This window comes from Catharus ustulatus, chromosome 1 (genome assembly GCF_009819885.2).
Source record: "Catharus ustulatus isolate bCatUst1 chromosome 1, bCatUst1.pri.v2, whole genome shotgun sequence".
NCBI classification, from domain to species: domain Eukaryota; kingdom Metazoa; phylum Chordata; class Aves; order Passeriformes; family Turdidae; genus Catharus; species Catharus ustulatus.
The window spans coordinates 87,140,021-87,165,061 of NC_046221.1; the positions used below are offsets into that span (position 1 = coordinate 87,140,021).

Below are 25,041 nucleotides of genomic sequence, written 5' to 3' on the forward strand. Positions count from 1 at the left end.
GCTTTAAAGGAATTGGGGGAGTAGGAGTTGTGTTTGTCTCTCTCCTTTCACTTATATGCAGAGGAGTAGCTTTTGAGCTATGAAGATACAAGTTTTCATACGCACATTAACTTTGCATCTTTGAATTTCCTCTGAGTAGATGATTGGAACTTTCTGGTATTTGACGTTTTTGTCTGGTGCTGGATAGATCTGGGAAGAGTGTTTTGCAATCTTCACTGGGATTCCAAATCCGTACTCAGATCCCTTACTCAGTGACTTCATTTTCAGAAGTGCAGATCACAGCCTTTCTGCTACCTCATCACAAAGTGCAGTGATCAAAATCTCTGAACCTGTCTCGTTTGTGTGACTAAATCAATTTCCAATGGGTTTAAATACTTCCACGGTTTAACACATTTCAGCAAGTTCTGTTTTTTACTGCAGCTCCTAGGTTTGGACTGGCAACTCTGAATTAAAGTTCATTGATCCTCATCTATTCAGTTTCTACCATTTCCATCACTTACACATTTGTTATTTAGTAGCTGCTCTAACATTTTAAGTGTTATCTCAGGAGTGTGACATTATTGGATTTTTCCTCCAGTGACTGTTCTATCATTTCAGTCATCCTTTAAGTGAAAAATAGAGTAAGAATATTATGATAATTAGCTTTACAGAGCAAAACCAGGCTTCAGCTCTTCCGTAAGTAAATTTTCTCAAATTTTGCTTCCATTTTTTTGTAAAACACAATTTATCAATCTTTATAATTAATCTTTATAATGAATTTGGGAAAGCTCCCAGAAAAACAAGTAAATGAGCTGCACTTGAAAAGCTTGTTGTCCAAATGATTGCATAAGCAGCTAATACTTTCACACTATCAGGTCAGTTTTGATGTACCAGTGATTAGTAGCTGCATTTTTTCCCCTCAGATTTTGATTCTAAAATGCGATAGTTCAGCTGAACCTAAATGATTGTCTTATTGTAGAAAATAAGATCAATGATAACTGTAAGCTGGTAAAAGCATTACTTGTAATATAAGGCTGCACTGATTATATAATGAATGATTGAGGATAAATTAATAAGTATCTGAAAGAGTGATCTCTGAATGGATATAAAAAAATAATGTCTGGTTTAATTTTCTGCATTACTTGGCAGCAGGCTTCTCATACAGTTGATTTTTCAGGTTTAAATATTATGGAAATGAATGTGTCCTCAGTATGTACACTTCAAGAACTACTTTACAGCTGTGCCTAATTTGAAACTGCCTTGTTAAAGAAAGAAGCCATTTTGCCACACTGACAAATACTGTAGCCAGCATTGGGTGAATCTAAACATCAGGTATCTAAAAATCAAACTTTTTCCAGGTCACAAAGTAGCCACATAACTCTGGTGTTGCCTTTGGAAACTGAAATTCCAGATTTCCTTCCACTTTGGGTGTTTAGAAATTTGTTGATAGGGATGTCCTTTTACAACAAGAACATAGCTCTCTTTGTCTTTCTAGAAACCTACATGAAGGAAAACATAAGATGAAGTAATTTATGAGTGATAACAGATTTGCAGTGATTATGAAGCAACGCTCTCTAAAACTGATGAGCTGATAGCCTTTTTATGCCTTTTTGACTATTGGATTATCTCCTAAAATTCTTACTCCCAGTTAATAAATACTTGGATAACCGTGATTCCCAGCAGTTTAAAAAATATATACAAAAGTTAATAACATCTGTTTCAGCTATTTAGAGGATTTTTGTCAGGAATTATAGGACCAATATTAAAAATGTTAAACCTCTCAGTAAGAGTATTTGAAACAAATTGCAAACAATTGAGTTATTTCAGCAAAATAAATCACCACATTTTCCATCTGACTTAATCCTCCTTCCTTTGCATTTGCATTTGTAATGAATGAAGCCACATGCATAGATTATGAGTGTGACCCAGCTGAGTGACGACTCCTTGGGCTGCAGCAACTCACTTTTTTCCCACTCGTTGATCATACCTCCCAAAATAGAATTTTGAACAACCTCCTTTTCCCCACGTCTGAAGTAGTGAGTGATCAAGGAAGCTACATCTCTTTTCTTGGTATTTTCAAATGGTACATTCCTAATTTTAAAGAGAAATTTGAATTCCCTCTCTTTGTAATTAAATTGATAAAGATGTATTTCAAGGTTGCTATTTACATGCTGATTTTAAAAGCTGAAAAGATTAATTTTGTTTCATTTGCAAGTAACACATCATTTACCTTTAATGATATTTATATTTCACCATCTACTTGTCATGACGTTGCTCAGATTGTGGTCCTGGCTTTTCTACTGCAGTTGAGGGCTTCGCTACATGGCAATATAGAAATCACTTTAGAGTCCGTTGGGTAAATCCATGCAGTCGTTTATAGGTGGGCAATCCCTTCAGCCTTATAGCCTTGATTATTTATGGGCCTGTGTGTTGTTTTCATCAGGTCAGTAATGTCTTATATTTCCTTTCTTTGCAGCAGTCTAAATGAAAACACTCCAGCAAAAATAATTGAATCCTTAGTCCTCTGACAGACTCTTCTGGTTTTCTTCTGGTTTTCTCAAATTTTACTGGGTTCAAGTGGTGACATCCCCAGCTTCTTGTCCCCCACTTTTGGTAGTTCCCACCTCACAGTGGAGCTGCTAGAACAAGAGGCATATTTATTATGTGCCAGATTGTAATACTGCATACAAAACCACAGACAAGGTGGATTTTACAATAAAATTCCTGACTATGAACTGGAGAAAATGATCCCTGGACATAAATCTCCTAAGCAGCACCTTACCTGCAAAACAGTAATTTTCTGTAATAACAATTTCCTTCAGAAAAGTTTTATGAGTTTGACATAAAATGCAACTTTCAAGCATGGAGTTACACAAATGGCTGGAAGAAAAAGGAAAGTGGTGGCATTGTTCACTCCAAAACCTGATGAGTTTATGAAGAGGTGATGAAAGTAGGAACTTTCCTTATCAAAGTAAAATTAGTGACATTGAATATAGGAAGGATTTCAGTCCAGAACTCTCCTAATCCACTGACCTGCCTGCAGGGCCTTGAACTCCTCGGGGAAAAAGGGATCTAAATCCAGCCTCTAATTCCTTTTAAATTGCCCTTTACAGCAATGGGGATTTTTCCAATTATTTTCTTTAAAAAGGAAACAAAAAGTTGTGTGCAGTTGGTATTTGCAACCAAAACCCACGCCTTTTTGGTTCAGAAGAAACTTATTTTTCTCCCTGTATTCATCAAAATATTTTTACAAACCCATTCTGGACACACCTCCTACCCTTACTTTACATTGCTGCAGGATTGCGTCTGCAGTGAGCAATAGTCTCTGCAGTCCTAGTTCCATTGGAATCAGTAGCACTCCTCTATGGATGTCAACTGAAGCTAAAACATTGCCTATAACTAGGATGCCTAAGTGTGGTTAAAATACAATGGGGATCTCAGAAATTATTTTAGGGTTTGTTTTCAAAGTATAGCTGTGAGATTTACAGGATAGAAGATGTTTTGTTTAATGGATTGAAATTAATGGTGTTTGAGTGTTCTTTCATGCCATGCTTTTGGAATAGTTTTGTAGCAGCAAAATTGCACTCAGAACTAAGGTATATCTAATGGTATTTGGTTGAAGAACATAACTTTTTAAACTGTGGAATAAATAGAAATATGATTAGAAACTTGTATTTCATTTGTTTTAGTTTGAAAATGCCTCTTTAAATAGACAAGCTTTACATTTCTGTAATAAAAATAAATGAATCAGTTATTTTTTAAAGTTCAGTTAGTGATTTTTCTGTGTGTTCTTCAACCATGGGAAGACAAATTTTATCCTTTTTTTGTTTGTTTTTGGAGAGAGAGAGAGTGTATTAGTCCTTCAGGAAACTTAAATTTTGACATGTAAACAAAGCCTCCTCTACAGGAACTGTTTTTCTCTGGAGTTTTATAACCCTGTTACATTCAGTTTGGCCTTTGTTTTGCTTGCATGCAAGAGCTATCCTTTCTTTAAACTAAGTATTACTGAGGCAAACTCAGAGACTGAGAGATGGTTGAGAGACTGAGGTTCTCATATCTTCCAGCCCTGTCTTGTCTCAGGTGACAGACATTCTACACCATTCAATTTATGAATCAGCAACACTCTCTTTTACTGACTGGTGTCCTAATACCTGATGAATTATTTTGTGCTAGTCAAATTGAAATTTAGCGTGATGGAACAAAAAGCAAAAATTTCTAAGTGTTTTTTTAAATCAATGAATTGTTTGGTGCTTCAAAAAATATTTGAGAACTAATAAAATATGCTGAAAGAAAATCATAAAAGATAACTCTTGAACTGAAAATATTTAAATGAACTGTCAATGTTGATTTAGCTGCTTTGTCTGTCACGCTAACAGGTGAGAAAGAAAAAGACAGATGAGAACTAAAGAAGTGCATTCCACATAGACATATTATATGCATCAAAGAAATAAGAGCTTGTTAGGAGAAATCTCTCCATAATATAAACATATAAATGGGAATAGAACTCTCTATCTGAATTCTGGTTTTAATGAAAAAAAAATGACAGTAATTTCACGATTATAAGCCGCACCATTTTGACTAAAGTTTTGGTCCGAACCCGGAGTGCGGCTTGTAATCTGGAGCGGCTAATATGTGATAAAAAATTCTGAAATTTGTCAACCGGAAATGCGAGCCGGCAGCAGCCCCGAGCTGAGCGGGGCAGCCCCGGGCCAGGCAGAGCGAACGCAGCGGTAGTGGGACCAGCAGCGCCGGGGGCCGGGTCAGGTGAAGCGAACACAGAGCAGCAGCGGGACTGGCAGTGCTAGGCCAGGGCCAGCCCACCCGACGCCAGCAGTGCAGGTGGGGGCGAGTGAGCCCGGCAGTGGCGGCCGGCCCCGAGCGGCCCCGCCGAGCAGCAGCACTGAGCTGGCTCACTCGGCCCCGTTCGCAGCCCCAAGCGGGCCGAGCCCGCCCCGCCCTGTGCTGTGCCGAGCCAGTAAACCCTGCGATCCCACGATTCTGCTACTAATTGGCAGCTTTGTGAAAGTTGCATGGGGATCCTCTCTGCGAGCGAAAGTGCGGCTAATAATCCGGTGCGGCTTATTTATGGACAAAAATCAAAATGTTGCCGACACCCAGACATGTGACTTATAATCAGTGCATCTTGTAATCATGAAATTACTGTACTTCAAAGGTAGATAATATTTTGGTCTAGTTTTTTAAGAAGATATCAGAGTATCATGCCTTTTGGTTAATTATACTCAAACTTAAACTAGGAGTAAAAGACTGAGAGATTCTCAAGATTTTTAGGAATTTGCCTGAAGTAGCTATGCAGAGGCAAAAAAAGAAAATTGTTTCCACATCCTCCAGGAGAAACCAGTGAATTTTGTTGTTTTGTTCAGTGTTACTTAACAATAGTCCTCTCTAGTTTGAAATGACATTTTACTTGTCCCTTTCCTAAAATAATATAACTAAATAATTCTAAATAAATCTTGTTAGAAAGTGTGACATTAATATTCTTTTTCCATTATGCAAAAATACTAGGGAAAACTATTTAAGGTCAGAAGCAAGAAGCTTTATAGCATAATCATTATCTATGATTCCAAATACATTATTATTCCAAATTATAATTTTATGATGCCTTTTTTCATATTACCAGCAGTATTCTTCATAATTTTTATTTAAATTTTTCATTTTCACAGACATGTATTTTGTGAGGTATGTATTTATTTGCATATTTTGTGTAAATTTCCAATTATCTCCAAAAATCTGCAATGTTAAATTGCCCCCCAAAATTTAGTCTTTACAAGTTTTGCTGTATCTTTGCCAGGTATAGCAAGATGTAAGTTAGGTGTAAATTCAACTATCTCCACTGGCTAAATCCAGTCTAAACTAAAAGCCGCAATATGGTGAAATAGACCAAAAGTTTTAGAACAATTTGCAAAGAGAACTTTTGAGAACTTTAAGAAATTAAGCTTGAGCTATTGCAATTATATTTTTGGAGTCTATAAATGGACTCCAGTAATTATTGCTCTGAGTCCACAACCATACCCTAAGGACTAATGTGCACAGCCCATCACTTGAGCCCCTGAAGTATTTCTCTGAGTATCTATAGGGAATCCCCCAGGAGAGCTTGACCCCATGTCTCCCTTCAGTCCATGTGGAATGTCAGAGGTGGAGTTTAGCAGCTGCTGTCTCTGCTCCTCTCAGCAACACTCTAGAAGCAGAGTGCTCCACTGCTTTTCTAGCTGTGTCTTACCACTGAAATGAGACCTTAGTATTTCCTCTGAGACTTTAATTCATCTGAGGCTTACATGTGGTTACTTGATTAATGTGCCCATGATTCTAGTGGGTAGAATTGCTTTGGAGAGGGCCATATTCTTGAAATCTCTCTTAAGTAAATCGTTCAAGCATTGAACAAGGTGGTAAGAGGAGAATAAACCAAGCAGTGGTATCAGTTTCCATATTCCCTCTCTCTTCCCTGTCAATTTTTTCCTGTTAGACTATGTCTTCCTGCTAGCAGCACTTAATATATCCATGTGTAATCTGAACTATGCCTTTTCTCTCCCCCTTTTCTTACTTCCACATCTGATGCAATTCAGAACAAGTTCGTTATTCTACTTTTACCAGAGTTTTCAACATCAGATCACACTGATGCTCTCAACAAACACCGTGGGGGTTTGATTCCTCTGTGGCAGACGTGGTAGTCAGCAGAGCAGTGCAACACTCACTGTTTGTGAGAGCAGCCAGTGAGCTCTGCCACGTCATTATTAGTGCCAGAATTCCAAGGAGTCATCCATTCTGGCAGTACTCCTCTGAATTTTCTGTTGGAGAAATTATTTACTGCTGTAAATATTCTCCAGTTAAACTATATGTACTTTTGTTTCCCCAACTTTCTGAGCCTTTCATGGTTATTATTCAGTGGTTGAAGAGACAAGCATGACAACAGTCAAACTTTCATACAAGCTATGCAGCAAGCAAGAAGAAAGGAAAAAACTAACAAATGGTCTGCATAGACACTCTTCAGGAGCATCCTTCTTTCTATGCTGGTAACAGCACAGGAAAATGCTCTCTGTCAGGGTGTATGGAGGTTTACACATCCTGAAGCATACTGAACACTGGCAGTCTGTCTTTCTAGAATTGAGGGAGCTGACATGTTCATCTCAGAAGTGTGTTAGCAAAGCAACATTCAATACATTGCCACTAAATTAACTCCTTCCTCTACTAGCTATATTTATTTGACAAAAGGTTCATTACATACCTCACATGTTTGCTTTACATGAACCTCACCTTTCTATGCCATGTCTAATAAAGAAAGCCCTCATATTTTGAGCATCTTTTGGTTTTGATTGAAAAATATCAGTACAAAAATCAATAGCAAATGAAGAACTGAAACTTTTAAACTATTGTGACTAAGTTGAAATAAACATTGTAGTAACTACTATACTGGTTGAATTTTTCCTGCTTAGTTACTAATAGTTAGTTTCCTGCTAGTTACTAATAAAAAAGAGTTTGGGTTTCAATATGTTTAAAAGTAATACAGCACATCTCTTCCAAGACCTTTACCTTTGTAACAGAAAATAATTTGATTCAGAAAACTGAAATATGTTTCAAATGTTAAATGGATTAAAAGCTAGTTCATTGACAAATTGAAAAATGTGGTGTCAATGGGCAGATATAAATTACTGGAATGTGTCTAGTAGAGTCTGCCTGAAATCTGTTCTTGGGTCAATAGCACTTAACATTTTTATCAACAGTCTAGACAGTGATATAAGACATTTTCAGTAAAGCTTGAGCAGGACAGAGATTGGTGAGGTAGTAAATATATATATGTTAGATAATTGCAGAATCTAATAAAACATATTTTAATATTGCCAAATACTATCAACCTCTTGTGTGGGATAAAAAAAATAGGTAGCTGTTAAGCTATGATTTAGAAAAGGACAGGCTATCAAAGATAATTGGGTCTACTTAGATTCTTTGTACAATATTGTGGAAGGAAAAAGCACTAATACAATAATGTGCATATTAAAGTCAGACTGTCAGGCAAATGGGGTGATGATTGCCTTTGCATGTTGTATTGATAAGACTACATCTAGAATGCCAAGTCCAGTTTTGGTGTCCTGTCTTGAAGAAAATGAGGAGATAGAACAAATGGAAGACATTGGGGTGCACAGGAGCTGGAGATCAGGTTTTAAATCCTGTGTAGGTTTAATAAGTTGAGCTTAGTTTATCATTATGTATGGTTATTTGGGCATGAAAATCTTTTGTAGGTTTGAGACAAGAAATACTCTCAGCATCACTGATAAAGGCACAGCAAAATTCAGAGACTGGAAAATTAAATTAAAGGGAAAATGCAGCCTCATATTAACTTGCAATTTGTTAGCTTTGCAGATTACTAAATAGCAAAACAGCTGATCCAGAGAGGAGATAGACTCATCAGTGCTAGACATTCTAAAAAAAAAAGATAAAAGTAAGAAGAGGGAAAGGAAGATTTAATGATTTATTTTTTCACAGTTCATGTACTGCAAGGAGAACAGTCATATATGTTCTGTCCTAAGTCTAAAACATACCTGATTTAAAGACTTGACTCTTGAGGAAGCATGGAGAAATTACTTCCCCTGTTGTACCCAGGACTAGATAGTTTGTTTGTTCTTTGCTGTCTTCTGAGCCAAAAACCAGACCAGATCCCAGGAAGATTCTTTTAGATTTGAAATAGCAACACAGACTCTAAATTAAAATAAGGGTTGAAAGTGATTGGTCTAAACCTAATTGGGTATGCACATAAGTGAGGCTGTCTGTGAAGTGGACTGAGAAAAGTATGAGATAAAACGACATTATAACCATGGGAAAGACAGGAGCAGGTAATCAATTGCTTTTTGAAACATGGTGGTATCAACTGGGATAGAGATTATGGAAGAAGGAGGTTATACTATGTGATAAAACCATTATTTCTATTGTTTCCTTATTTTTTTAGTATTTAATGGAATTACAAATTTGAGTAGGCTTCTTTTCAGAAGCAACTCAGTTTCTCTAACAAGCAAGAGGTAGAAAGAAAATTTAAAAGTTTTCCCAATGACGACTGCTATTTATTTTGATCTTTAATAATTTCTCAGTGTGGATTTATTTTGATATTCAATGGTTATTTAATTTCATCCATATATGTTTCAAAGAATTTGCATCAGATGAAGTATATTTTGTTCTGGAAAATGAACAGGCAGGATCTGCAGACCTTGATGATACTCATCAGAAGACATAGCTTGTGGGGCTTGAGAATACTGACAAGTGTGCATTTGTGAGAACGCTGGCAATTCTGCATTGGTTCCTTAAATGTCATCTGTTCCTTTCAGTGTATATCACTTCACAGGGAATTTGCTTCTGAAGATAGGTTTAGCAATTCTGGAGCTATAAGAAGCATGCATCTCAGGGAACCAGAATCTGTAATATAAGACATATTTTATCTGTTGTCCCTTTTGAAGTATGTGAGCAATACAAAATGGACAGTGGTTTACTTATTCATGTACCGTGAGATGTTACCGAGGAATCATTTGCTGGTTCGTGTCATGAACTTGCAGTTTATCAGAATTCTTCTTAATTAAAAGCTTTAACATATTTAGCTAGACCTTACTTGGGGCTATTAATTTATAAAGGATATGCTTGATTATGGTACTTAGAGTGTTTGATTTACTGTTTTTATGGATGTGATAGATCAAATTTGTACTGGTATATTATTGCTTTTAGCAGTGTGGTACTGTGCTTGCACAGAAGCTGAAAAAACACTGAGACTGGTGAGACTAGTATTAAAGTTCTTTGATGATTAATGCTGTTGGAAATAGAAATATCAGAATTGGAAATATTAGAATATATATTTTAAACTGGTTGTCTTTTTGTCTGTTTTAGTGTCTCTGGGGTGTTTTTAAGGTCATATTTGATGATGATGCTTATGATGACCATTTTCTTTCAGGAATATCAGCCCTGTAACACCAATGCCTGCCCGGAGTTAAAGAAGACGACTCCTTGGACACCCTGGACACCAGTGAACATCTCGGACAACGGCGGTCACTACGAGCAGCGTTTCCGATACACCTGCAAGGCGCGGCTGCCCGACCCCAACCTGCTGGAGGTGGGACGGCAGCGCATCGAGATGCGCTACTGCTCCAGCGACGGCACCAGCGGCTGCTCCACCGATGGTGAGCACAGCCAGGCGGGCTCACCGTGCCCCCTGCTAGGGACCTCTCTGCAGGGCCATCTTCTGCACGGAGTGGAAGTTAATGCTTGCTGGTGTTTTGTGTAACAGAACTGATCACGAACAGGAGGGCATACTGATCCCGGTAGGGAGCCTAGCCTGTATTTCTTCTGGATCATCATTCACACCAAGCAAGGGTCTTTCACCACCTGTGATGAGATTTGCCAGGTTATTTTAATTCTCTTCACAATCATCTTGTTCTTGTAAGATTCTATTATACCTTAAACTCCCCCTGAGCTTTTACTAGGGGTGAATTTCTGCAACATTAACATATTTCTGGAATATTTTGCTAGAATATGGAATACTCTAAGAAGAAATTTTTCTCAGTAGTTTGAAAATAGCAACTGCAAGATTCATGTCAATCTTTAAATAAATAAGGAGTTTATGAACTGGATCATTTCTATTATAAAAGTTTATGTTGTGCTTTTGCTAGCAATTTAAAGTTTGGTTTATTTCTGAGATTGAAAACCATACTCCTTCAAAATCCTTTCAAATTTAGATTATTTTAAAATGGAATTAGTTTATTTCAGAATTTTCTTCTTTTCCTGTCAGTAATACAGGGTTTGGTATATGTATACAAAAATTAAAACTAGAGGAAATTGTGATGGTCATTCTAATCTTATTAATACATTTCATTGATTATCTAGTTTTAATTGTATATCAGTTTATCTTTTAAAGTATTATATTTTAGTAATATAATCTAAAATTATTATTATTATTATTATTATTATTATTATTATTATTATTTTTTTTTTTTTTTTTTTTTAATATTTATAGTCCATTTTCCACTTACATAGTCTTTTGTATCTTAACAAGACCCAGGTTAGCTGAACAGAAAAAGTGTAACTGAAGGCATTTGGCTTATCTAAGTCCACACAGAGAGACCAGTTTCTGAGTCCCTGGACTTTCTAATTCCCAGTATTTTTCAGACAGACCAACTATTGTGAAAGTCAGTTTTAAGCTCCTGCCTGTACTAGGTTTACATGTCAAGGTTTTGGTAGTGGAGGAGTCTGCAGAGTTGGCTTCTGTGATAATATGACAGAAACTTCCATCCTGCCCTCCCTCCCCCTGACCTTCATCCTGTACAAAACCTTTATTGTTTCACTTGGCATCTGGGTCTCTTTGGAGGCGGCAGGATGTTAGCAATTTTTTGAAGAAATATATAGTAGTGAACTGTGCAAAATCATAAAACAAAATCCGTGGTACTCCAGATATGACTCCATTTTGTGCTCGATGTCATTCCTATTTCAGAAAATCTACAGTGTCAATTGTTGGGGTTTCATTTAGGTCTGGATAGCAAGGCAGATTTTGGCATGGAGCGACTATTGACACAAATGTTTCTTTTGTTTTTGTCCATACTAAATTTCAGACTTGTATTTAGCAAAGATTTTCCTCTGCTAAGATTGGTATATGACCTGTCTCTTGTCCTTAATGAGACTTCAAGGTGGTGCTGCTGCTTTTTGCTGTCTTCCAGCACTTAGACGTAGATGACACATTTTTAAAATTTAATGAGATTAAATCAGAAAGAGAATATTTTTCTCACCAGGTAGTGCAGACTTGGGAAAGTTATCACAAGTAGAAGTAAAACTACAGGAGAATCTAGGTATAATCTGGTCTGACAGATGAAATGGCAATAAGAAAGGAGTATCCAAAGCCAATGCATGACATAAGAGAGGAGGTCAGCAGGGCAAACCAGAGAAGAGCCAGTTTGTTATAGATCACATTGCTGCAAGAAATTTAAACTTGGCATGGAGACACCTCTCTCATCTCTGAAGTCATGATCACAAGACCTGTCCTGGAGCTGGATGCATAAGCTGACTCCTGCAGAATTTTTTTAATAAAGCATTTTTTTCAGTATGCAAGTGGTGGGGGTGGGGGTGGTGGCTCAGGTGCATTTTTTGCCTGATTAGCTTGAAGTTTTTTTCCTTCTGAACCCAATATTCCTGAATTTCCTGGCATTGTACTTTTTTTTGTTGCATCTTGCTGAAGCTGCTGCTTTGATTCATTTGGAAATAATTCATCACTGGAGCAATGTATGTGCATGACCTCAACCCTGTTGCCTAGCAATAGAAATGTTCATCTGGGTGAAGGATTTTTGCTGACTAATCCCAAAACTACTGAATATTTAAGTACTTTTTATTGAGTACTTGACAGGGCAGAAACTATTATACATCTGTGTGTGCTTCCTAGTGAGTACCCTTATGGCTTTGTCATTAATTTGTACTCATTCTTTGATTCTTTTTGGTCAGTGAGTCTTTATTCTGTAATGAAAGGTGAAATTCGATCGGTGTTCCAAGTGGCTGCATTAACTAATACACTTCCAGTGAAAATAGCACATCGTATGTTGAGACTGTTTGCTTAGTCATTTTCTGATTATGGATGTCAGAACAGTATGGAGTGGAGCATTTGTTGAGGGAGGGGTCAGGGGACACCATTTTGATTTACTGATGAGATGAAACTTGCTGACGGCATCTAAACTGCAGGATTCAGGAGCACTTCCCTGCTCCCAGCTTTAGATGTGGACCAACACACCACCACTCTACTGCTCCTTGATTTCACTGGAAGGAAATACATTGATAAGAGTCATGTAGAGTAGCTGTAGGTTTTGGAAAAGAGGGAAGTCATGAGAATGGGAAACCATGAATTGTGGCAGACACCTTCACCATTTCTGGCTAGATAGCAAGAAAACATCATAACTTACTTCCATCTGACCACAGCCTGGATGATGTGAAACATTATTTTCATTATCTCCATGTTGAATTGTAGCAATTTTCTGGCTTTTACAGAAAGATTAATTTTGTTACAGAATGCTTGGCATACCTCATTACCAAAGATGTGTTCTGCAGAGATCAGTTCTCTGTTCCTTGCAGATAGGAGCCATTTGTTAGAAATTTTCTCATTGCCTATAATCTCCCACTGTGCAACTATAGTCACGCCGTGTTAAACAGAATCATGTTTCACTGTCAGATGCTAGCAAAGCAAACTTTCTTTGCAGTCTGAGCTTAGAAATAGAACTTCTTGCCAGAAACCCACTAGACTCCGAGTGTGGTAAGATTTCTATCTCAATCAAGCAAGCAGTAGCATCTGCAGACTGTATTCATGCTTTTTTGATTTGAAGTTTGATTAAGAGGAAAGAAAAATAAATCTTGTTCCCTGCCTCTGGGTTTTCATATAGTGCTCAGATAGGAAAGAGACAGCTATTTCAAATCAACTGATTGAGATTGTGTACGTTGCTGTATGTCTTAATGCACTGTCTGTACAATCCAGCATTCAGAGTATAGAAATTACATTACCCTGGTAATTTAATGTGTGCTTATGAAACATACTAAGTATCTAAATTAAGCATGCTGGCTCTCTTTAAGATTATCTGATATATAAACAGTAATAATTTTATTGAAAACATACTTTTTTAACCCAGAGCTAAATATTTCACAAGGGATGTGTGCCTAATTTTTCTAGATTGAATTTATCTTACTGAAGTCTGGACTCCGTAGTAGTCTACAAAGAGAGCTTCAGCATCCTGAGGAATGAGGGATCCATTGAAGATAAGCATCTGATATGATGGGTGCAGTTCACCCTCTGGAGATAGATACTGCCTTCTTTCCATGATATATGATGCAGTCTGCTAGGGTGGGCTTAGACAAGACACTTCACTTTGACATGCCCAGAGTTAGACCAACTTAGCTTCCAAAATACCTTCTGAAGGCAATTAACAAAGGCAATACTTCTAATTTCAGTCACTTCAGTCTTAAAGTCTTTTGTTTGCCTTTTATTTTCCCCCAGGCACCTGGAAATCTATACCTATATTCCCAGTTGTTGCTGCTTCCTCTATCTCAAACCTCCTGACAATAGTTATTTGTGAAGGCAGGATGTGAATTACTCCTCTAGTGGCTATGATCTCTTGTGAAAAGTTTGATTTAATCTTTCCTTATGTTACCCACAGGAAATCTGTAGTGCATTCAGAATTTTTTACAGAATAGAACATGTGCTGATAATCAGGAATGTCCTCCTGTCAGGAGGAGTAGGTTTTGAGATGTTATCTCTTCTGCTGTCTTACTGAAGCTAAGCTGTGGTATTCTGCATAAGAACAAAATGAATTCTGGAAGTTAGAAGTGAATTTGATAACAAATTCAAGTTTGATTGACAAAGTACAACTCAGTGGTAGTTTGGGGTTAAATACTTAAACACAGAAAAGCTGTGTACAAGAAATAAAGTTATCATGCCAACGTGACTTCCTCCCTCCACACCTAACCTACTCCTTGGGTATTTAAATATGCTGTCTTTGCATTGCATTAATATTTGCCATTACATTTTACTATTTCAATTTTACTATGTTTTGAAGGTTTATAAAGTTTTTATAAGTTATAGGTATTTAGGCCTTAAGTTATGTAAGTTTTATTCTTCAATAATATTGTCAAATAACTTGCAGACCATCTTCAGAAAGTGACAACACTGAAACAATCTTTGGTTATCCTTGTACCTTTGCACTCCAAGCAGTGTTTCATGCTGTCATTTAGAAATTATTCAGGATACCTGAATTTTGGCTTCAGATCATCTTTTCCTAAAGTCATGAACCTAGACTGCTTGGATAATTGAATTTTCTTTGTTAGGTCGGAACTGGAGGACATAAGTCATAAATCAGTCAAGTAATATAATTTATCAGGTGTCACAGCTACTTCTCTCTTACTTAGGGCTGTATTACTTAGCTACAGGCTAGACTAGGGAATTATTATTAAAGTATGTGCTTTAATAGAGCCTCACTTTTAAGGCAAATTAATTGAACCTGGCTGAGAGTGTTGCAGTTTTCAAGCAGAATTAGTCCAACCAAAGTCTCATTACAGGCTTTTGCAAAGGCAGATTTTTTCTCCTGTGCTAGTCAGAGCAGGTGACTTTCATGTTAATAGGTCTTCAAACAGTATTAATTTCTTGTGGATTTATGAAACTGTTTCAATGCAACTAAAATGTTTTTAAAATTTACTTATAAATCATCAAATCATCTTGATTTCTATCAGAATTATGTAAATTAATTGGGCAATTGTTTTCAGTTGTATTTGCATTATGGACTAAGTAAATCATCAGCAGGGGAGTGCTAATTTCTCTGTAATTTTACCAATGTTTAACAAATGTTTAACAAAACAGAAGTGCATAAATGAGAGAAGTCTTTTGTTTAGATGTCAGTTCATATCCTCTGTCTTCCATGATCTTAGAAGTTGATGGTTATTTTATTTTCTTTTATTTATTTATTTATTTGTTTGTTTTAATATATGTGATTTTAAATCACAGAATTTCTGTGATTAGTTCTACTGAAGTTTTTGCAATACTTGCTGTTACTTTTGGAACTTTTCACCTTAGAGAAGCACAGCTGCCTTTTAAAAATTGTACTGGGATTAAGTAGTTAAATCCCCTTTTCTAGCCACAGAGTGCAGCAGTCTGTTCCTTGAGTATGACTTCCGAACAACTGAAAATGAGGCTCTCGGTAAGCTGCAAGCAGAATTCATGCTTCTAGTTGTTCACAGGGCTCTAAGTCAGTCATAGGCTTTCTGAGAATTTAGTTTAAAACATTTGCATGATGAACCTTTCATAAAGGTTGGATCAGAATTTGACTTACAGATGTTCTGTCTGTCTTGGGAAAATTATTCATTAGTTTATTGGTGATGCTATGACTGATCATTCTCTTTGCAGAGTTTACAATTATTTATATAGTTGAGCTTTAAATAAGGGAGACTAAGATTTTGTTTTGGCAACTAGACTTTTGCTGCTACCATGCCGAGGGCATTGGCCATTGCATCCTGGTTTGGCTATATATATTTATCTTGGGAATAGTAATCTGAGAAAAGCAGCTTAATGTTGGATTTTGTTGGGTGGCACAATCTGGTTTCTGTCCCTGGAGTCAGATATAGAGAAATCTGAAAGTGGCCCAAAGTGCAAACAGAAGTGGCAAGCAGGAAAAACACAATTTAATGAGACAAGTTGGAGTTTTCAGTTTTGTGCTACTTGTTGTGTAAGAATGCTTTTCTGTTTATGAATTCTCCTGTCAAATTTGATGTAAACTGTGATAAGGCTAGGACTTGGTTCTGTATATACACTTACTTTCTGACAAATTTTTGCTTGAACAAATTCTACAGTGTAATATTTCAATTACAGTAATTTCATGATTATAAGCTGCACCATTTTGACTAAACCCTCTCTGCAGCACTGCTTTCCAGGTGGCTGGCTTTAAAGTATGTTTGCATGGGGTCTCTCCTGTGCAGATTCAAGACTTTTCATTTTCCCCAGTTGAACTCTATGAGGTTTTTCTCTGCCTTGTAAAGTGTTATGCAACCCTTTCGTTTATCAGCCAGTCTTCACAGTCAAGGAAAATTTGTCCAAGTCATTAATGATGGCGTTATGCAGGATTGAACCTCATGACTTTTTTGCAGTTGACCCCTTAATAGCTGATCACTGTCCCCTGGGCCTAGTTGCTGAGCCAGTTTTCAACACATTGCACTGTCCACTTATCTAGCTCATACTTTGTTGACTTGTTTAGCAGGAAATTATGGGAGTCAATGTTAAATCCCATACTAAAGTTAAGTAATATCCAGTGTTCTCCCCTCATCTGTGCACCCTGTCTCCTCATTGTAAAAGGTGATAATTTTGTCGAAAAAATATACGGAACAGTATTTCCAGTCTGCAAACTGATCTTGTCACTTTTCATGCTGTTAATGGCATAATGTCAATTTTTTATTGTATAGTTTCTGTCTGAACAGAAAATTCTAAAAGCCCCTTCATGAACACTGCATTAACTACTGTAAAACTGTGAAAAGACTGGTCCTTATAATAAATTTTTTAATGCTTTGGAAAGAAGAAAACTCAGGGGAACACTTGATGCAGACCAAACTCCACACTGAAAAATTCTTTGGAATATTTTTCTGTTTCAGAGCTAAACTACATTTGAGCTTTCCCTTAGAAGATTCCATTCCCCAGTCCCCAATTTAAATCACAGGAAATCTAATACTATAATGTCAGATAAGGTCACACATTCTCCTCAGGACTTAAAAAGCTACATGTATCCTGCTAAAATACCTTCAAAATATCCTAGTATTCCTATAAAGTGTGTGATGGGTTGACCAGCACAAAGTGATACACCCTGCAGTGATTTATGAACAGAATGACTGTCAGTCTGGTCTGATTAATACTTTTTTCATTGTTTGCATTGCTCTTAATTTAATAACTTAAAACCCCCCTTGATTTAGAATTCTGGCATAAAACATACTATTATTTTGTTCTCACAACTCACTGTGTACATAAGCTGAGAATTTCCATGACCAGAGTGATACAAAATTGCATAAAAAGGGTCTTACAGAGCAGGAAAGTGGACCTGTATTCATAATTCACATTCTGTTTTTCTCTATTTGCTCCCTTTTTGCATTTGAATGTATGTCATGTTTTTTGAAATGCTGCTTTTAATATCTGCGTAATAGAATCTGGCTCAGCAGGAAAGAAATAGTTACCCTCTATAATTCCTGAAAGGTTTTATCCATTTTTAGTCATTTTTATACTGCAGTTCTGCTGTTTTCTTATTAATTTCAGCAGTTTCCTATTACCAGTATTTCTGTGTCATCATCATTCCAATATTGCACGTTATCAAATGTTGAATAAAAATATGCAAACCCTCATCTTCTTTGGGATGAATGTGAATGTATTTCTTGGGGAAGAAGTTAAGCAGTGTTACTAATGCTATAACCATGGGTAGAAATAGGGTGAACACTGCAAGTAAGAGGCTCTTCCATCATAGTTATGCAGAATGCTGATCCTGTTCAGTGCAGGACTGCTGTTGGGCAGAGTCTTCACACTATTATTTGTCTGTTTTCATGGCATTGTTCAGTAAACCTTCTGATTCTTTATGTCCATTTCCTACTTCCACCGTGCTTATGCCTGTGGGTAGGCCACAAAAAATTTCTTAAGAATAGACATTTGTGCTGCAGTTGAACCTGCAAACAATCCCCTGCATTTCTCCACTGTAGATGATTCAGTTCATCTGTACTTATGTTGGCAATACTCTCTAGCATAGAGAGCCAGCCATATCCTCTGCTGGCTGAAGTACCACTCGCAGGACCTTCTCTCATCACTTAAATAAGTACTTGTAATAAAAGCAGCAGGTATTGGTCCATCAATCATAGAGTTTCTACTGGGAAAGGCTTTGAACTGCCTTGGCAAGAGTAGGAAATCCCAGTAGCATTGGTGGAGATGCTTAGTAATGATGCCTAGAGTAAGGCTACAGCTCAAGAGTGATTTTAGTGTTGTGCTTAGTACAGTTGAGGGAGTCTTTTCATATGCAGGAGCAAACCCAAAAGTGACAGAGATACTGAAATGAACTGCAGATTATTAGAACTTCACCCAGGACTATATCCAGGTCTATTGGTTGCATGCTGTGAACAAGATCTCTGTTTCCCCTCTCACCGATAAATAAGATTTCATCCACTGATGTTAAATCAAATGCCTTTTCTCTTTACTAAACTTACTTTGAAAATATGTTTTCCACTTGCCAGATGATAATTTTAAAAAGGAATTTTCTATGGGGTGTGGGTGTGTGGGTGTGTGTGTGGGTGTGTGCGTGTGCCCAAAAGGCTGATTTCTGTAGCTTATATGTGGCGTAGAACATTTCAACTCAGTGGAAAATAAACTGTTTTTTAAATTGGCAAAACATTGCTTTTCACAAAAGGACAGTTTTGCTAGACTTGTGAAATTACTAGTGGACACTATAAAGTCTGAATATAGGATATGTACAGTGCATGGGATACCCATAAGCCTCTGTGCGTAGCCAGCAGCAGTGAAGGCTGAGTGGATTAAGTGAGCAGTGCTCTGCAGGAGGACCAGGGGAGCTGACTCGATGAGTGGTCACAGGAAGCTGAATCCTGTCTCTTTTGTCACCTTCTTCCTGCAAAACAGTAATCTATGTAGTAAATTTGGAGATATTCTGATGGTAATTCCTGTGCAAGAGAGATAATTTTTATCATTCTTAGGTGGAGTAAATTGCCTAGTTCAGTCAATGCTGCCATTAAGTTTTAACTGAAATGTTGGATACAACTCTTCACTGTAGTTCTGTGTAAGTGATTATGAAATTTTTATTATGGAACAGATTTTTGAGATTAAATTCAGGTTGGGATTGTGAGACTAAAGGACAAAACCCACCTGTTCATATTACTTGCTACTAGAAGCCTAGGAGTAAATTTGAAGAGGAGAAGGTTGTTTGGGGGCAAGATACTGTTTTAATTCAGTATTAATTTTTTTCAATCCTTATTTTGTTAGGATTGTCAGGGGACTTCTTGCGTGCTGGAAGATACTCTGCTCATACCATCAATGGTGCCTGGTCACCCTGGTCTCCGTGGTCTCAGTGCAGTCGTGACTGCAGCAGAGGAATCCGGAACCGCAAACGGGTCTGCAGCAATCCTGAGCCCAAGTATGGGGGACTTCCTTGCCTTGGTCCATCTCTAGAGTACCAGGAATGCAACATTTTGCCTTGCCCAGGTAAGTTTCAAATGAAATGAAAGAAGTGAAAACAAAATAGCTCATCTTCAAGATTTTATCTTGCAATATTTGGTTTGGGGTTCTTCTATTTTAGTTGGTGAGTTTTGGGTTTGTTTTGGTTCTTGAATCAATTGCAGCTCAAATTTACTTTTATAATGTGAGTGGAATTTGGGTAATATTCTCATTTGGTACCAATAAATTTATTGTCAAGAGTATTAATAGCTTTATATTTTTTCACTTGTGAGACTGACTGTAAAAATAGAATTTTTAAATGTAAACCTATTAAAAAAAAAAAAAAGACAGAAGCATTTTGGCAAAACATGAGAAATCTGGCCTAGCCGTTATTTAAATTCAAAATATTATTTTCATCACAGTAGTTGCTGACATTAAATCTGTATTAGCTTTTAAGTGTAAAATTACCAGCAAATAAGGCTCACAACTGATCACCAAATTACAGTAATTTCACAATTATAAGCCGCACCATTTTGACTAAAATTTTGGTCCAAACCCAAAGCGCGGCTTACAATCAGGTGCGGCTTATATATGGACAAAGAACGAAAAGTTGCTGTTTTAGTTTGGAGGACAGGTGTCTACTGAGAAAGGCAGGAGCTTCTCTTTGACATGGAGAATGTAAACCCCCTCCCTCCAAATTATTATAATTTTGAAATCAAGGGGCTTTCAGGCAAAGATATGGGAATTAGGAATAACAGTTCTTTTCTAGGGAAATTAAAATAGAAATACAGTACTACAAAGAAACAAACTCCAAACCCTGACAAAGTCAGACTACAACCTGATACCCCGTCAGGCAGGGTGTTGGTAGCAGTCCCATTAAATGGTGTTTGCAGTCCCCTTGCAGTGACAGATGTGATTCAGTTGAAGCAGTGCTCCTGTAGAAGGTGCAGTTTCCCTCCGGAGGTCCAGGGGTGATGTGGAGAAATCCAGTTTTCCTCTGGAGTCCAGTGGAGAAAGGGACTCCCTTAGTGTCCCAAAACCTCTGTTTTTATCGTGGTAAGAAATGTTGGGCTCTTCCCCCTGGCTGGAGCAACTTCCAATGGGATGAAGTGATTTTATCAGTCACAGAGTGGGACTCAATGGCCATTAGCAGAAAATGACTCCCTGGAGGAAGGATGGGTTGTGAAAAGATAAAGAACAATGCCCCACCCAGCATCAATGGATGGCCCATTAGCAGAATATCTGCCGTGGAGATAAGGATCACTGCCCCCACCCTCAACAAATGGTGATAGAATAGATACCTTTTATCACACTCTGTATTGTAACCTGCAGCTTATAATCAGGTGCGGCTTATATATGGACAAAGAATGAAAAGTTGCTGGCACCGGGAAGTGCGGCTTATACTCAGTGCGGCTTATAATCGTAAAATTACTGTAAATGGTTATTCAAGTAGTCCATAAAGATTGTTCTTGGAATATTGAGTTTCTCCTTAATTTAAAGTTGTTTTATGATTCTATGAAAGAGATTAACAGTAGAATATATTTTTACAAGAAACTACTTTAGATTAAAAATCATTGTATTTCCGACCTAGGGGAAAAAAATCTTGGTTTCAGTCCATCTTACCCTTTGTAAAACAGACATTCAAACTGAAAGGCTTTTGAGCTTTGCAGAGGCTTTGAGGGAAAAGAGGGGGGAAGGATATAGGAGAACACATGAAGAAAAGAGGGTGCTATTGGGTTAGGAAGAGAGAATTCAAGGTAAGAAACAATAGAGAGGAAGATGGAAAGAAGACTGAAAGATTCAGTTATTTCCAGCAGCAACAAGTAAATTTGGAAATAAGCTTTTCATACATCTTTAATTGTATTAATTACGTATAGCAGTGCTTCATATTTTCTAGTTGAACACTTGAAGCTTTTGTCATTTATTCAAGTGTGGACCTGAAGAATTACTATGGCTGTATACATACTACGTATGTCTACACTATTTTAAAGCATACATGTGTATTAACATATACATATATGGTTTCAAACCAAAACTGTATTCCTTTAATCATGCATACACTGGTTCTTATAACATGAGTATTTCATCCAATCTTTTTGCAGTGCTTTCCCTAAGTTTTAAAGTCCAACAACAGTCACTGTCCATTCCTTGCGTCAGAATTTAAGCAGATCTGTGCAGAAAACAACACTTCCCTCTTGAGAGGACATTTTCTTGAAAAGCATGCTTCCTTCTTGAACTGAACCTAAGCAATATGTTTTGGCACACAGCCTGCAAACCCAACAGCTCTGTGAACATTCTAGCTGTTCACTGAAAGCAAATTTCTCTGCAGTTTTATTGCTAACAGGAATGATATGATTGTTTGAAAAACTTGAATTCCCTGAGGCGCTCAAGCCCCAAGCTTGCCCGCTGGTGGCGCAGATCCATGGGGAATTTCTGTTGAGGATCCCTGTTTTGATCTGGGGACATGCACATTGAGCCATTGAAGTTCTAAAAGAGGCATTTGGGCAGAACCAGCCAGTGCTTTCTGGTGAATTTTTTTTTGCTGTATCCAAGGAGGAATGTAGCTTCAGTTGCTTATTTTGTAGCTTCTCTGTCTGGGAGCGTGAACATCTGAGGAAGTCAAGGGAAGAGACGATGCTTCTTTCTGAGCATAGGGGCATGACCAGTGAAGGGTGTCCATGTTTTCTACACTAAGCAATATTGGAGAGATGTGGAACAGAGAGCCAATACTCTTCAGAGAATTAAGAAATTTTGGTCCAAGTCTTCTCCATGTGGGCTCAGCCCTAGTGTGTAATTCATTAGTCCCTGGAATGATAGCACATTACTTTTTCCAGGATTATAAAATGATAAACAATTCTGTTTCATGTAACTGCACTGTTCAAGTCGTTTGGCAGTAATTAATTAAATCAAAGATTTAGACCATTGTATGCAGACCTCCCCAGGGATCTATGCAGTAGGTGAAGCAACCTCGAACACAGCAACTCCTCATTTACTCCTGCTTCCCTTGCAAAGGGAATCTCTCCATAGGACACTGCTGATGGCTTCCTTGGAAGTACATGAGTGGTGTGGTGTGAGGTACCAGCTCTGCTCACAAGCTCTGAGATGTCTGATTGTATCACCATCTGTAGTAACTGAAATACATTCATTAAATGGACACAGATTGTCTATAAAATAAAAGTCTAAAGTTTTCAGAAGTAGTATTTTTATTAAGCTCTGCAGCTATTCACTGTTACATTTTTTGAAAGAAATTATTTTAACCAGTAAAACACCTTTAAGTTTGTTGTAGAGGCCCTGGTTGTTTATGAGATAGACAGTAACCCAGACTAAAAAACACGAATTTTAAGGCAGAAGTGAAAACTGTGCTTTGAATTAGAAAATATTTTAAAAGATCCGTTAATATAAAGTATGGTGAGCCTTTCTGAAGCAAGAAGCAGTACCCTAATCTATCTAATGATTTTATTTAGAGAAAGTTTTATTTTTCTTTTCAGTGCAAAGCAAATTTGAATAAAGATATAGAGAATGAATGAAGTATTTAGATGTATCATAGCCTGCAACAAGGAATCATAAAGTTCCTCAGCTACAGAATTACTGTTTGCCAGTAATTAAAAAAAAACCATAGGAGACTAAATCAGATCTCAGATAAATCTGAAGGGAAAACTTTGCAAGCACTAGATGTAATTGATTTTTTTTTTTTTTTTGAGACATGGGAGAGTAAAATATTATTGCAGCATAAGGCTTTCTCCATACATTAGATCTGATTATAAACTTGTAGGAAGGAAATAAATTCTTACTGGAGAAGTGCACCAATAAATTTGAATTCTCTTAATTTTTAATGAAAGAGACAGAAGGACTAAGGAATGTAAGGGGATTTTGTTCTGACCTTGACATGGAAGTATTTTCTATAGTACTAGAATTAAAATTACAACAAAGAATTTGATGCTGCCTAAGATTTTCCTGAGCCCCTCCATGGTAAGGACAGCTTCATGTCAGCTCCCTTCTGGCCCAGAACCCTTTAGTAACAGTTCAGCCTAGTCATTACACTTCCAGAAATATTCTGGTTAGCAGGCAGAGGTGCAATGGAAGCCATAAAGAACCCTTCCCCTTCCTGCCACAGCAAGCTCAGTTCAGCTTTGCTTCCTCTTCTGCTTATTGCAGGCAGGATCAACCCCTCATGATGTAAGCTGTTGAGAAAGGGGAGTGATAGAGAAATATACTGAGCAGTGTTTAAGTAATGCAGAAAGTCAGTAGGACTTCATGCTTCTCAATTAATTAATCTGGGCTTGGTATCATCCTGGAAGATACTAAGTGCTCTGAAGGACTAACACAATAAAAAGGCCCATGGAGCAACGTGTACAAGGCTGTCTTATATGGTTAAGTGTCTTGCAACACTTGCAGCATCTTAAATATACTCATTAATATATTCATAAACAGAAATTGATGGTTAAATGCAGGATCCTAAAACTTCAAAAAATTACTGAAGTCATCTAGACTCTGCCTTCAGCAAGTTCTATTAAACTTTTTTTAAGCCTGCTGGGGAAAAACTGAGGTTTTTTTCTGCAGTAGTAAATGGTCCACTGATGGGCAGATTGGTAGCAGTCACTGGGCCTTTTGCTCATAGTATTTGAAGGCTGAATGTATCATAGTAAATTGAACAGTGCCAGAAAAATGCCAGAAATTGTATCCAGGTCCTGAAGATGATTTGTCCATATTGTTCAAGTTTTAGAATGATCTCTCACACGGTTTTGCCTTCAACTAACTATCACTCTCCCAAATAAGCTGCAGAAATAGTTTTTTTAGCCAGTGCTCACAGGGTAAAGGCATGTTCTCAGTACTGTTTCCATCTGGCTAAGCTACTTTGAGGGGCAGGAGAATGGACCTACTGTCTTGCACTAGCAAATTATGCTTTGAACCTGTGCCTCAGCTCTTTTTTATATCTCAGATATGTGAATAGCATTAAGCTGGCAAGAACTGAACTGAACTGCACTGCCTCAATAACTATGGAAAGGATCTGCGAATGCTCACTGACATTTCAGTTTTCTTTGAATTACTAATCTGCAGTCAATAATGAAAGGAATCTAAAATTAGGGTTTTGTTATCCTTGGGGGTTTGCAAGATATTTACATTATGAAGAGAAATAGATGATGAAGAGAAGTGTTGTTTGAATGATAAATTCTGCAAATCTACAAAATTATAGGAACATGCTGACAATAAGATGTTTGCCTGACAATAATACAACCAAACCTAAAGAACATTGTCCTAGTTCACAGTATTGCACATATCTTCAGTTATCTCTGTAGAAAAAGACAACTTTTCTTCATTTGTGTTTTGCTTTGTTTCTTGTTGCCTTCTCTTATATTCCTGTGCATAGGGACACTTAG

The 25,041-nt window shown here is 37.3% G+C and overlaps 1 protein-coding gene across 7 annotated transcripts in view; it reads left to right on the forward strand.

Annotated features, from left to right (window-relative positions):
• The window catches only part of SEMA5A (semaphorin 5A), a 334,133-nt gene that overhangs the window by 288,727 nt on the left and 20,365 nt on the right, over positions 1-25,041 (forward strand). For all 7 annotated transcript variants that reach the window (XM_033061171.1, XM_033061142.2, XM_033061134.1 and 4 more), the window contains 2 exons: positions 9,923-10,148; positions 19,493-19,711. In XM_033061171.1, coding sequence (XP_032917062.1) covers positions 9,923-10,148; positions 19,493-19,711 — 445 coding nt within the window. The remainder of the gene's footprint in view (positions 1-9,922; positions 10,149-19,492; positions 19,712-25,041) is intronic.